This window comes from Symphalangus syndactylus, chromosome 8, assembly GCF_028878055.3.
Source record: "Symphalangus syndactylus isolate Jambi chromosome 8, NHGRI_mSymSyn1-v2.1_pri, whole genome shotgun sequence".
Taxonomy (NCBI): domain Eukaryota; kingdom Metazoa; phylum Chordata; class Mammalia; order Primates; family Hylobatidae; genus Symphalangus; species Symphalangus syndactylus.
In genome coordinates, this window is record NC_072430.2 from 11,935,708 (window position 1) to 11,948,298 (window position 12,591).

General features: G+C 52.1%; 1 protein-coding gene across 4 annotated transcripts in view; it reads left to right on the forward strand.

Moving 5' to 3' along the window:
- Window positions 1–12,591, forward strand: part of BRF1 (BRF1 RNA polymerase III transcription initiation factor subunit) — a 79,946-nt gene that overhangs the window by 3,021 nt on the left and 64,334 nt on the right. For 3 of the 4 annotated variants that reach the window (XM_055287951.2, XM_055287950.2, XM_055287952.2), the window contains exon 2: window positions 10,967–11,047. The exons of the other annotated variant lie outside the window; for it this stretch is intronic. In XM_055287951.2, the coding sequence (XP_055143926.1) occupies window positions 10,967–11,047 (81 nt within the window). The remainder of the gene's footprint in view (window positions 1–10,966; window positions 11,048–12,591) is intronic. 4 annotated transcript variants of the gene reach the window in all.

Sequence of the window (12,591 nt, forward strand, 5' to 3'; positions counted from 1 at the left end):
ACAGGTCACATATTCTTACCTGAAATGCTTGGGACCGGAAGTGTTTTGGATACCGGAGTTTTCTGATTTTGGAATATCTGCATTATAATTACCGGTTAAGCATCCGTAATCCAAAAATCTGAAATCTGAGATGCTCCAGTGAGCATTTCCTTTGAGCATCGTGCTGATACTCAAAAAGTTTCATGTTTTGGAGCATTTATAATGTCAGATTTTTGGATTTGGGATGTTCAACCTGTACAAAAGTCCGGGTGGAGTTTTCATTGGAATTGCATTAAACCTCTTGATAAATTTAGGGAGAGCTGACATTTTTTCTTTCTTTCTCTTTTTTTGAGACAGAGTCTCACTCTATCACCCAGGCTGGAGTGCAGTGGCGCGATCTCAGCTCACTGCACCCTCCGCCTCCCGAGTTCAAGCTATTCTGCTGCCTCAGCCTTCTGAGTAGCTGGGACTGCAGGTGCGTGCCACCACGCCCAGCTAATTTTTGTATATTTTTTAGTAGAGACGGGGTTTCACCATATTGGCCAGGCTGGTCTCGAGCTCCTGACCTCGTGATCCACCCGCTTCGGCCTCCCAAAGTGCTGGGATTACAGGTGGGAGCCACCACGCCCAGCTGACATTTTTTGTATGTTGAATCTTGTAGTCCATGAACATAGTGCATGTCTGCATTCATTTAGATTCTTTGATATAGTCTGTCAGTGTTGGGTAGTTTTCAGCATACAGCTTCTGGACTTTTTTTTTTTGAGATGGAGTCTCACTCTGTCACTCAGGCTGGAGTGCAGTGGTGCAACCTCGGCTCACCGCAACCTCTGCCTCTTGGGTTCAAGCGATTCTTGTGCCTCAGCCTCCCAAGTAGCTGGGATTACAGGCGCCCACCACTATGCCTGGCTAATTTTTGTATTTTTAGTAGAGACAGAGTTTCACCATGTTGGCCAGGCTGGTCTCGAACTCCTGACCTCAAGTGACCTGCCCACTTCAGCCTCTCAAAGTGCTGGGATTACAGGCATGAGCTGCCATGCCCAGCCCTCTGGACATTTTTTAAGATGCATACCTAAGCTTTATTAGGAGTTATTATAAGTGGAATTTTTTTAAATTTAGTTTTCAACTCTTCATTGCTTGTTTATATAAATATGGTTGATTTCTGTGTTGTCCTGTTTCCTATGGCTTTGCTAAACTTACCTGTTAGTTCTAAGAGGTTTTTTTTGTTTTGTTTTGTTTTTGAGACGGTGTCTTGCTCTTATTGCCCAGGCTGGAGTGCAGTGGTGCCATCTCGGCTCACTGCAGCTTCCGCCTCCCAGGTTCAAGGGATTCCCCTGCCTCAACGTCCCAAGTAGCTGGGATTACAGGCAGCCGCCACCGCACCCAGCTAAGTTTTTTTTTTTTTTGAGACGGCGTCTTGCTCTGTCACACAGGCTGGAGTCCAGTGGCACAGTCTCGGCTCACTGCAAGCTCCGCCTCCCAGGTTCACGCCCTTCCCCTGCCTCAGCCTCCCGAGTAGCTGGGATTACAGGCTCCCAGCACCACGCCTGGCTAATTTTTTGTATTTTTAGTAGAGGCGAGGTTTCGCCATGTTAGCCAGGATGGTCTCAATCTCCTGACCTCGTGATCCACCCACCTCGGCCTCCCAAAGTGCTGGGATTACAGGTGTGAGCCACCGCACCCGGCCTTTGTTTTTTTCTGGGACAGTCTCACTGTTGCCCAGATTGGAGTGCCCTGGTGTGATCACAGGTCACTGCAGCCTGGAGCTTCTGGGTTCAAGAGATCCCTCCACCTCAGACTCCAGAGTAGCTAGGACTATGGGCATGCACTACCATGCCCAGCTAATTAAAAAAATTTTTTTTGGTGGGGGAGACAGGGTCTAGGATCTTGCTCAGTCGCCCTGGCTGGAGTGCAGTAGTCATGGCTTACTGCAGTCGTGATCCCCTGGACTCCAGTGGCCCTCCCAGCTCAGCCTCCTGAGTTGCTGGGACTACAGGTGCGCCCTACTATACCCAGTCGATTTTTGTATTTTTCTTGTAGAGATGGGGTTTTGCCACGTTGACCAGGCTGGTCTGGAACTCCTGGGCTCAGGTAATTCTCCCGCCTTGGCCTCTCAAAGTTCTAGGATGACAGGCGTGAGCCAACACCAATTTTTTTTTTTTTTGTAGAGATATGGTCTTGCTTTGCTGCTCAGGCTGGTCTCGAACCTCTGGCCTCAAGGCATCCTCCCACCTTGGCCTCCCAAAGTGCTGGGATTAACAACGTGAGCTGCTTTGCTCAGCCCCGGATGTTCTGTTGAGGGTTTCTGCTGATGCTTGCATGGGATATTGGCCTGTAGTTGTTCCTGTAGTGCCCTCGTCTTGGATATCAAGATTCTGCTCCTTATGGAATGGGTTGGGAAACGTTTCCTCTTCTGTTTTCTGGAAGAGATTATGTAGAGTTGGTGTCTTTCTTTCTGAAATGTTTGGTAGAATTCACCAGCGTAGCCATCTGGTCCCAAAGGTTTCTTTCTCAGAAGATTCTGCACTGTGGTTTCGGCTTCTTTCATCATTGAGGTTCTAGTTATATTTTAGATGCTGTGTTTCACCTGGGGTGAGTTACCCGCTTGTGTTTTGAGGAATTGGTCCACTTGACCTAGTTGTTGAATTTGCCCAGAGTTATTGGAAGCATTCCCTTATCCTTTTGGTATCTGCGGGGTCCACAGTGGCCTCCTTTTTCCTTTCAGATGTTGGTGTTTTGTGTCTTTTTTTCCCTTTGTCTCTCTTGCTAGAAGTTGATCAGTGTTTTTGGTCTTTTCTAAGAACTGGCTTGGGCTTCATTGAGTTTTCCCTCCTGCTCTTCCCTCCCCATCGTCTTCCATGCTCATACTCCCTGGGTGTCTTCCTAGGACTGCTGGGCACAGAGTTTGCAGCTGTGTCACAGTTGCCAAGACTTTGATGTCTGTTGGGATGATAACAACAGTAATAAAAGCAAGTTGTCATGGCAGCAGACACAGGGTTTCCCGGGCAGGCACAGTGCTAAGTGCATCCGGGCCTGGTGACGGCACGCAGCCCTCACTGTGCCCTGCTGGGGGAGGACGGTGGGGTGGAGCAGTGCAGAGCTGGAAGTCTGTCACCCGGGTGCTGTCAGAACGAGCTCAGAGCCAGTGCTGTCAGGTGGCCCCAAGACGCCTCTGAGCCCAGGCACACTCTCTTGAGGGAGCGGCAGGCCCAGCAACCGACTGTGGTGGTCCTGGGGGAAGTGCTGCGAGGCGACGGGTTCTTAGCCCCTGGAGACCGGCGCGGGCGGTGCCTGGGCCGAGAGTTGGGGGGAGAGAGGAGAGAGGGGATCTGTTGCTCTGGGCAGCCCCTCTGTCTCCCAGGCAGGCTCTCTAGGTGCCCACTTGGCATCCTCCCTCCCTCGTCCCAGTGGTGATCACAGGGGGCTGGAAACCTTGGTGGCTTCTCAGTTTCCCTGGCACACAAATAGGCCCTGGCTGCCCCTTCCTCCAGCTTTATCTTGAAAGCTGAGCTTTCTCTTTGAGCTGTTGTTTTCTAGGTCCCAAGGCCACTGTCTTTCCTAGGTGTCTTGCCTATTAATTGAGAACTAAATCTGACACAGCCTCGCAGTTTACTCTGGAATATTTAACTAAGGCATCAGGGCAGGTGACCAGAGGCCTCAGGAGAGTCCGAGGAGGGTCCTGACCTTGGAAGCCAGGCCCCACGCGGGAAACCACACTGGTGCTCCAGCGTCCCAGGGCTACCCGAGCAGAGACTCCGCAGAGACAAGGGTGGGTGTCTGAGGACTGAGGCTCAGCGTGGCTGGAGGAGCCAGGCGGACGGTGGAGTTGGGGGCCGTTGGCCTGGGGCCTTGGCAGTGCCCCGAGGAGGCTGTCTGCTCCACTGAGGCAAGGCGGGGCTTCCCTGTGAGCCCACATCAGTGTCCTGCGCTGTGTGGGCCCTGAGGCTTCCCTCTGCCAGCAGCTGATGGTGATGGCGCCCACACACCAGGCATCCCAGGCTCCTGCTTGCAGGGGGTCCCTCCTCGTCCTGCACAAGGAGCAGCACACCTCAGTGTCACCAGAACTTGTGGGGGTGGGGAGCGTTTCCCATAATCACAACTTTCAGTGGCTTCACAGTTAGAACTTTGAAGCTGGGGTGTCCGTGAGTGCTGCTGTTTTCCGTTTGGGGTCACAATGCAGCTGGACCTACTTTGTGACATGGCTGCATGTCACCCGGCGCTGGCCCTGGGGAGGGACACGTGAGGCGGAGTTGCCCTCGCCTGCTGGGAAGCTCCCTCTGCCTCAGAGAAGGATGTGACCAGCCAGCCTCTCCCTGCGGCCTGCGGTTCTGAGTGTGGGCCTGGCCTCCTGGCGGGACTCTGGTCCTGAGGGTGGAAGGCTCCGGGCTTCTGCCTCTGCTTCATGACCCCCAGAACCCTAAGTTGTGGCTGAAGGTACCTACTCTCAGGAAACGGGTGAATTCTGTCCCGTTGGCATCTGGGTGAGAGAGGAAGCCGCTGGTTAGCCTGCAGCGTAACACACGTCCTGTTTTCCATAACCAGATTGTAATCACTACAAAACCAGCTCCTCAGCAGTGGCCTGGGGAAGGGGTCTGGGCTTGGGAAGGGGTCTGGGCCTGGGGAAGGGGTGTGAGCCTGGGAAGGGTCTGCATCTGGGAAGGGGTGTGGGCCTGGGACGGGGTGTGGGCTGCCGTGCTTGGCCCTGTTTGTCAGTGCTCCTCCCAGATGTCTGATGCTGCTGCATCCAGCCCCACTGGTAGGCACACGCCCTGTGTTCCCAGGTCCCCGTCCCCAGCACTCAGGGATGCACTGCAGTCTGGTCCAGCCTCCTTTGGGCACTCACCTGTGGGACCCCTGAATTCCTCTCCATCCATTACTGCCCAACCAGCCAGGCCTCCTATAGGTGTCTCCCCTTAAAAGAAGTTTCCAGCCATGTGTGGTAGCCCATGCTTGTAATCCCAGGATTTTGGGAAACCAAGGTGGGAGGATCACTTGAGGTCAAGAGTTTGAGACCAGCGTGGGCAACATAGTGAAACTGTCTCTACAAAAACTAAAAAAAAAAAAAACAAGAAAAAACCCCAAAATACAAAAATTAGCTGGGCATGGTGGTGGGTGCCTGTCATCCCAGCTACTTGGGAGACTGAGGCATGAGAATCGCTTGAACCCGGGAGGTGGAGGTTGCAGTGAGCCAAGATCTTGCCATTGCACTCCAGCCTGGGCGACAGGAGTGAAACTCTGTCTCGTCTCCAAAAGAACAAACAAAGAAAACAAAAAATAAGAAAACATTAGCTAGGCATGGTGACGCATGCCTGTGGTCCCACCTATTTGGGAGGCTGAGGTGGGAGGATTCCTTGAGCCCGAGAGGTTGAGGCTGCAGTGAGCCACGATGGTGCCCCTGCACTTTAGCCTGGGTGACAGAGTGAGACCTATCTCTCTTTTTTTTTTTTTGAGATGGAGTGTCTCTCTTGTTGCCCAGGCTGGAGTGCAGTGGCGCAATCTCAGCTCACTGCAGCCTCCGCCTCCCGGGTTCAAGCGATTTTCCTGCCTCAGCCTCCCAAGTAGCTGGGATTACAGGCATACACTACCACGCCCGGCTAATTTTTGTGTTTTTAGTAGAGATGGGGTTTCACCATGTTGGCCAGGCTGGTCTCAAACTCCTGACCTCAGGTGATCCACCCTCCTTGGCCTCTGAAAGTGCTGGGATTACAGGCATGAGCCACCACGCCTGGCCAGACCCTGTCTCTTAAAAAAAGGAAGTTTCACAGCAGCAACAGAAAGCCTCCAGTTAAAAAAAAATTTTTTTTTTTTTTTGACGGAGTCTTGGCTCACTGCAACCCCCATCTCCTGGGTTCAAGCAGTTCTCCTGCCTCAGCCTCCCGAGTAGCTGGGACTACAGGAGCACACCACCATGCCTGGCTAATTTTTTTTTTTGTATTTTGTATTAGAGACGGAGTTTCACCCTGTTGGCCAGGCTGTTCTTGAACTTCTGACCTCAGGTGACCCGCCCACACCGGCCTCCCAAAGTGCTGAGATTACTGTCATGAGCCTCTGAGCCCACCCCTAGTTAAGTTAAATGAGCACGTGAATATTAAATGTTATTGCTTTCTCATGTTGGAAGAATCCTGGAGTGAAATGGACAGTGCTGTGCTGGGTCTTTCAGGACATGGAGGGCCCCTGGCCCACTTTTCTGTCTGTTTCATGGTACAGGATGTTGCTGGCTTTGTCGGAGCTCAGAGGTGCCCCTGCAGCCTCTGGCCCTCCTCTGGCTCTGGTGGAACGGCAGGTCCTCCCTTGCTGTCCACAGAGGGGCAGTCTCAGCCAGGCCCCACAAGACCTGGCCCCTTCCACACGTCAGTTCCAGCTAACGGAAACTAGCACATATTTTTTGTTATAGAAACGCGCTATGGAAAATACCAAATGTTTTTAGAAGTAGAGGGCATCGTGGCAGTTTCAGCCAGAGGTGGCACTTTCCTCTTTCATCCTCCCCGTGGGTTAGTGTTCTGAGGTTTCACACTGTCCACATGTGTCCTGTGTGTGTGCCTGCAAGTGTGCACGCACCAGGGTGTGAGGGAAGCAGAAGCCAGGAGGCGCTTCCAGAGCAGGTGCAGCAGCGTGGCCCCAGGGAGGGTGACTGGTGTTGGGGGACAGGGAGAACAACACAGGGACAGGAAACAGAGGTCCTGGGGTGTGAAGAGGATACAGGAGGCTGGAGGGTGCAAGAGGGAGTGATGGAGGAGGGAGGGCAGAGGTGGCAGGTGGAGCATGGAGCTGCTGACACATGCAGCTTTGCAGTGTGCTGTGGTGCAAGCTGATGGGTATGGGTCAAGGAGTGAAGAGATTGTGTGAAACACAACCAGAATCGAAATCATCACTGTAATTTAACGTGGCATCTCACTGTGGCCCTGTTCTGTTAGAAGCACGCCTGCCGCCCACTGTACCTAGGCAGGGAAATGTGGCTATAATGGAGGCTGTAGGGCGTCCCCTATTCTTGGAAGTGGGGGCTTCAGGGGCTTTTTATTTATTTATTTGTTTTGGAGATGGAGTTTCGCTCTTGTTGCCCAGGCTGGAGTGCAATGGCGCGATCTCAGCTCACCACAACCTCTGCCTCCCAGGTTCAAGTGATTCTCCCCCGCTTCAGCCTCCTGAGTAGCTGGGATTACAGGCATGTGCCACCACGCTTGGCTAATTTTGTATTTTTAGTAGACATGGGGTTTCTCCTTGTTGGTTAGGCTGGTCTCGAACTCCCGACCTCAGGAGATCCAACCGCCTCGGCCTCCCAAAGTGCTGGGGTTATAGGCATGAGCCACCGCACCCAGCTGGCTTTTTATACTTTGATGATTGTCCTTTTTCTAATGTAGTATTATATGAATTATTTATTAAAAGCATTATATACACTAATTAGAATATAGTGAGATTTTTCTTTTTCTAAAGTAAAATTGGTCAGGGAGCGTGTGCTGGAGACTAGCATGCCAGGGGCTACACAGAATGGTGATCTTAATTCGAAAGCTTAGAAAAAACAGGCCGGGCGCGGTGGCTCATGCCTGTAATCCCAGCACTTTGGGAGGCCTAGGTGGGTGGATCACTTGAGGTCGGGAATTCAAGGCCAGCCTGGCCAACGTGGTGAAACCTCGTGTCTAGTAAAAATATAAAAATCAGATCAGCTGGGCGTGGTGGCACGCACCTGTAGTTCCAGCTACTCAGGAGGCTGAAGCAGGAGAATCGCTTGAACCCGGGAGGTGGAGGTTGCAGTGAGCCGAGATCGCGCCACTGCACTCCAGCCTGGGCGATAGAGCAAGACTCTGTCTCAAAAAAAAAAAAAAAAAAAAAAAAAAGAGTACACACTGCTCAGGAAACAAAGAACTCTGAGGGAGGATCGGAGATGCAGGCACCTTGAGCTCAGCCTGGGGAGGCCTGGGCCACATTTCTGCAGAATTTAGAGTTGGCTCATCAGTGCTGCTCAAAGCCCCCTTGTTCCAGGATGGGTCTCTCCTGAGTCCTGCGTTTCTCCCTGGCCTCTCTTCTGGATTCTTATATCAGCAGGCACCTCACTGTGGCCCTGCCAGGTCCTCTCTAGCCCCCACAAGGAGACACCACTGTGACCTGCTCCAGCTTCTCTTTATTTTATTATTTTTTGAGACGGGTTCTCACTCTGTTGCTCAGGCTGGAGTGCAGTGGTGCCATCACAGCTCACTGCAGCCTCCACTTCTGGACTCAAACGATCTGCCTGCCTCAGCCACCTAAGTAGCTGGGACCACAGGCGTGCCCCACCACACCCCGCTAATTTTTTGTAGAGATGGGATCTTGCTATGTTGTCCAGGCTGGTCTTGAACTCCTGGGCTCAAGCAGTCTTCCTGCCTCAGCCTCTCAAGGTGCTGTGATTACAGGTGTGAGCCACCACGCCTGGCCTGTTCTAGCTTTTTTTTTTTTGAGTCAGGGTCTTGCTCTGTCACCCGGGCTGGAGTGCAGTGGCACGATCTCAGCTCATTGCAGCCTTGACCACCTGGGCTGTAGTGATCCTCCAACCTCAGCCTCCTGAGTAGTAGGACCACAAGCAGGTGCCACCACATCCAGCTAATTTTTTTCAGTTTTTTTTTTTTTTTTTTTTTTTGTAGAAATGGGTCTCCCCCCATCCTGGCTAACACAGTGAAACCCCGTCTCTACTAAAAACACAAAAAAATTAGCCAGGCGTGGTTGCGGGCACCTGTAGTCCTAGCTACTTGGGAGCTGAGGCAGGAGAATGGTGTGAACCCAGGAGGCGGAGCTTGCAGTGAGCCAAGATCGCGCCACTGCACTCCAGCCTGGGTGACAGAGCGAAACTCTGTCTCAAAAAGAAAGAAATGGGTCTCCCCGTGTTGCCCAGGCTGGTATTGAACTCCTGGGTTGAGCGATCTTCCTGCTCCGGCCTCCCAAAGTGTGGGACCACAGATGTGAGCCACCATGCCTGGCCACCGCTCCAGCTTCTTTTTTATTTTATTTTTATTTTTATTTTTTTGAGACGGAGTCTTGCTGTGTCGCCCAGGCTGGAGTGCAGTGGCACAATCTCGGCTCACTGCAACCTCCACCTCCTGGGTTCAAGCGATTCTCCTGCCTCAGCCTCCTGAGTAGCTGGGATCACAGGCACCTGCCACCATGCCTGGCTAATTTTGTATTTTTAGTAGAGACAGAGTTTCACCATGTTAGCCAAGATGGTCTCGATCTCCTGACCTCGTGATCCACCCACCTCGACCTCCCAAAGTGCTGGGATTACAGGCGTGAGCCACCGCGCCCGGCCCTGCTCCAGCTTCTTGAAGGCCACTAGGTTTGTGGCAATTTTTATGGCAGCGACAGAAAACTAGTACATAGATCCCAGTTGTGACAACCCAGGTAGTCTCCAGGCACTGCCCCCGTCCCGGCACCACCTTTGTTGGAGAGGCCTGTGCTCAGTGCCAGTGCCCTGCTGCTGCTGCCGGCCGCCCCTGTGGCCACGTTACCCACCAGGAGGCCAGCTCTGGGCCTCAGCCTGAAGGAGGCCCGGGCTTTGCCTCTGCTGCCGCCAGGAAAAGCGGAGTGCCACCTGACCCTGTTCAGCTCTGAGTTCCCGGACGGCGCAGTAGCTGCCCCTTGCTCTCTTCAAAACTTCCTTGCTGCTCTAGTTCCTTTTGCTTCCAACTGAGCTTTAGAATCATTTTACTGGAGTCTTTAAAGAGTGTTGTTAGTATTTGTTTGGGATTCAGTTACATTCACAGTGAAGCCAGAGGCCGTGCCTGATCTGCCCTGTCTGTGCTGGTGGCCGCCCCTGGATGACCCTGAGGTCTCTGCCTCATGCTTTCCCTGGAGGGCCTGGCCCCAGGCTCCAGCGATTGGCTTTCTGCTTCTGCATCCCATCCTTCCAGTGTCCTCCGACAGGCCCTGCACACTTGCCTTCCCCCAAGTGGCCAAGGTTGTCTGCGCGTCCCCTGATTGCAGCAGCCTCCAGTCCTATGTCTGTGCCTTGTCACAAATGCACTGGCCCCTGTGCGCCAGCCACTGAGGGCCGACCCTGCGGGGCGGGGGGCACTTTCCAGCTCCCCCATCTTTGGGCATGCCTGGGGCCTTACCTCACTGTTCTTGTTGGAAGACCAGGCCTCAGCGTTTGGGTTGGCGAACAATCCACATGTCCACCTGATGTTTCCAGAGGTACCAGGGCCAGGTCTTAACCCCGAAGCCCTGCAGGGCAGAATGTGGTGGGCGTCGTAGGCATGCTGTCAGTTGGCAGAGCTCCAGAGTAGAGTGCCCAGCAGGTTCAGCTGCAGCCTTCCCATGGGTGGGTGGACTGAGGCGTGGGGGCCTTCTGCAGACTGGCTGGTTACAGTGCCTTGGGGCACATGGGATGGTACCTGCGTCCCCTGCAGTCCAGCAGGGAGGTGGATGCGTTCACATGTGGTCACCGTGCAGGAGTGACATCTGAGTAGGCTGGCCTGGGGCACAGGGGAGGGCCAGCCCATGCTGTGTGCGCACCACTTGCAGAGGTTTGGAAGTACATCTGTGCTTTCGCCCAGCAGCCGTCTGACAGCGTCCACTCTGGACTTGTAGTGTGTTAGGGACATGGTTAGAAAATGCAGAAAGTGCCTATAATCCCAGCCGGGCGTGGTGGTGGGCGCCTGTAGTCCCAGCTACTCGGGAGGCTGAGGTAGGAGAATGGCGTGAACCCAGGAGGCGGAGCTTGCAGTGAGTGGAGATGGGGCCACTGCACTCCAGCCTGGGCGAAAGAGCGAGACTGTCTCAAATAAAAAAAAGAAAATGCGGAAAGTGCAGTTGGCCCGTCCTCAACCCTGCTGGCCGGGCAGAGTGAGAGATGCTTCCCCCACTGGGGTTCCTGGCTCAGTGACGGAGGTGTGGGGGGCCGACCTGCTGCTTCCCCCGTTGAGCGCTGACCCCAGCTTTGTTCTCACTTTGTGTCTGTGGATGTCATGAAAGGGTTGTAAATGCAGATCTCCAGGTTTTGGCTGATCTGTCTTTTTTGTGTTTCCAGGTGCTGGCAAAACCCCGACTCTGGGTGGCGGCTTCCACGTGAATCTGGGGAAGGAGTCGAGAGCGCAGACCCTGCAGAACGGTATTTCCCACTGCGGATGCTGCTGAGCGTGCGGCGGCTCCCAGAGATGGGGATGGTGGTGCTGGGGTCGGGGGCACTGACTCAGCCATGGACCTCATGGCCTGCCACTTCCTCGTCACCCTGCACGCCCAGCCCAGGCTGCCTCCAGGAGGAATCGTGCCCTGAGTGCCCTCCTGGGTGTCCTGCAGACTCTGCCAGGGCTGCTTGGGGAGAACCCAGTGGGTGCCGCAGGATCCACAGCCATTGCTTGCTGGTCTCAGTGAGATGGAGGCAGAAATAACACATTTATAGCAGTTGGATATTGTAGTGACATTCTCACTGCGTTTTGTCAAAGTGCCAGTTCACAACAAACTGGAGAAATGTCTGCTGGGTTATTTGTCTTATGATTGAGTTGAAAAGTTCTTTATGTATTTTAGGTACACGTCTTTTATAGGATGTGTGATTTTATGTGTTTTAGGTACAAGTCTTTTATCGGATGTGTGATTTTATGTGTTTTAGGTACACGTCTTTTATCGGATGTGTGATTTTGTGTGTTTTAGGTACAAGTCTTTCATCAGATGTGTGATTTATAGGACATTTTCAGCCATTTCTTGTGTTCTTTTCATTTTCTTTCGTCTTTTTATTTTTCGCTGGTATCCTTTGGAGCATGAATGTTTTAAATTCTGATAGTATCCAGTTTACCTATTTAGTCTCTTGATAGCTGTGCCTTTGGTATCATAACTAACAAATGTTGCCTAATCCAGTCCAAATCGTGAAGATTCGTGCTTATGATTTTTTGGAGTTTTGTGCCTTCAGCTCTTTCCAGTAGGTTTTGGTCCATATTGAGTCAGTGTTTGCATGTGGTGTAAGGTAAGGGCCTACCTTCACTCTTGCACGTGCAGACCCAGTTTTCTCAGGACCACGTGTTGGAAACACTGTATTTTCCCAGTTGGCATCCTCTTGGTGCCCTTGCTGAAAATCGATAACCTAAAAGCTTATTTCTGGATCCTCAGTTTGGCTTAGTGACTGTATGACAGTCCTGGCGCCCGTTCCATGCTGTTCAGGACACTGAAGCTTTGCAGTCAGTTTTGAAATCAGGAACTGTGAGTCCTCTAACTGCTCTTTTTCAAAAGTGTTATGTTGTCTGTTTGAAGTCCCTTGAGTGGCCATATAAATTTTAGGATCAGCTTGTCAGTTTCTGCTAAGAAGTCAGCTGGGATTTTGATGGGGATTGTGTTAATATGTTGGTCATTTTGGGGAACACTGCCACCTAAACAGTGTTAAGTCTTCTGATACCTGAATACGGGATTTCTTTCCATTTATTTGGGTTTTCCTTGTTTCAACAATTTTGTTCTCAGAGTATAAGTTTTATACTTCTTTTGTTGAATTTATTCTGTTGATATGTATTGATCTTGCATCTTGCAACCTGGCTGAACTCATTTTTTATGCTGAAGAGTTTTTTAGCAGATCACTTAGGATTTTCGGTATGAGATCATGTTATCTTTCCTTTCTAGTCTAATGCCTGTTTTTTGTTTTTGTTTTTTTGGTTACCACATTGAATAGCA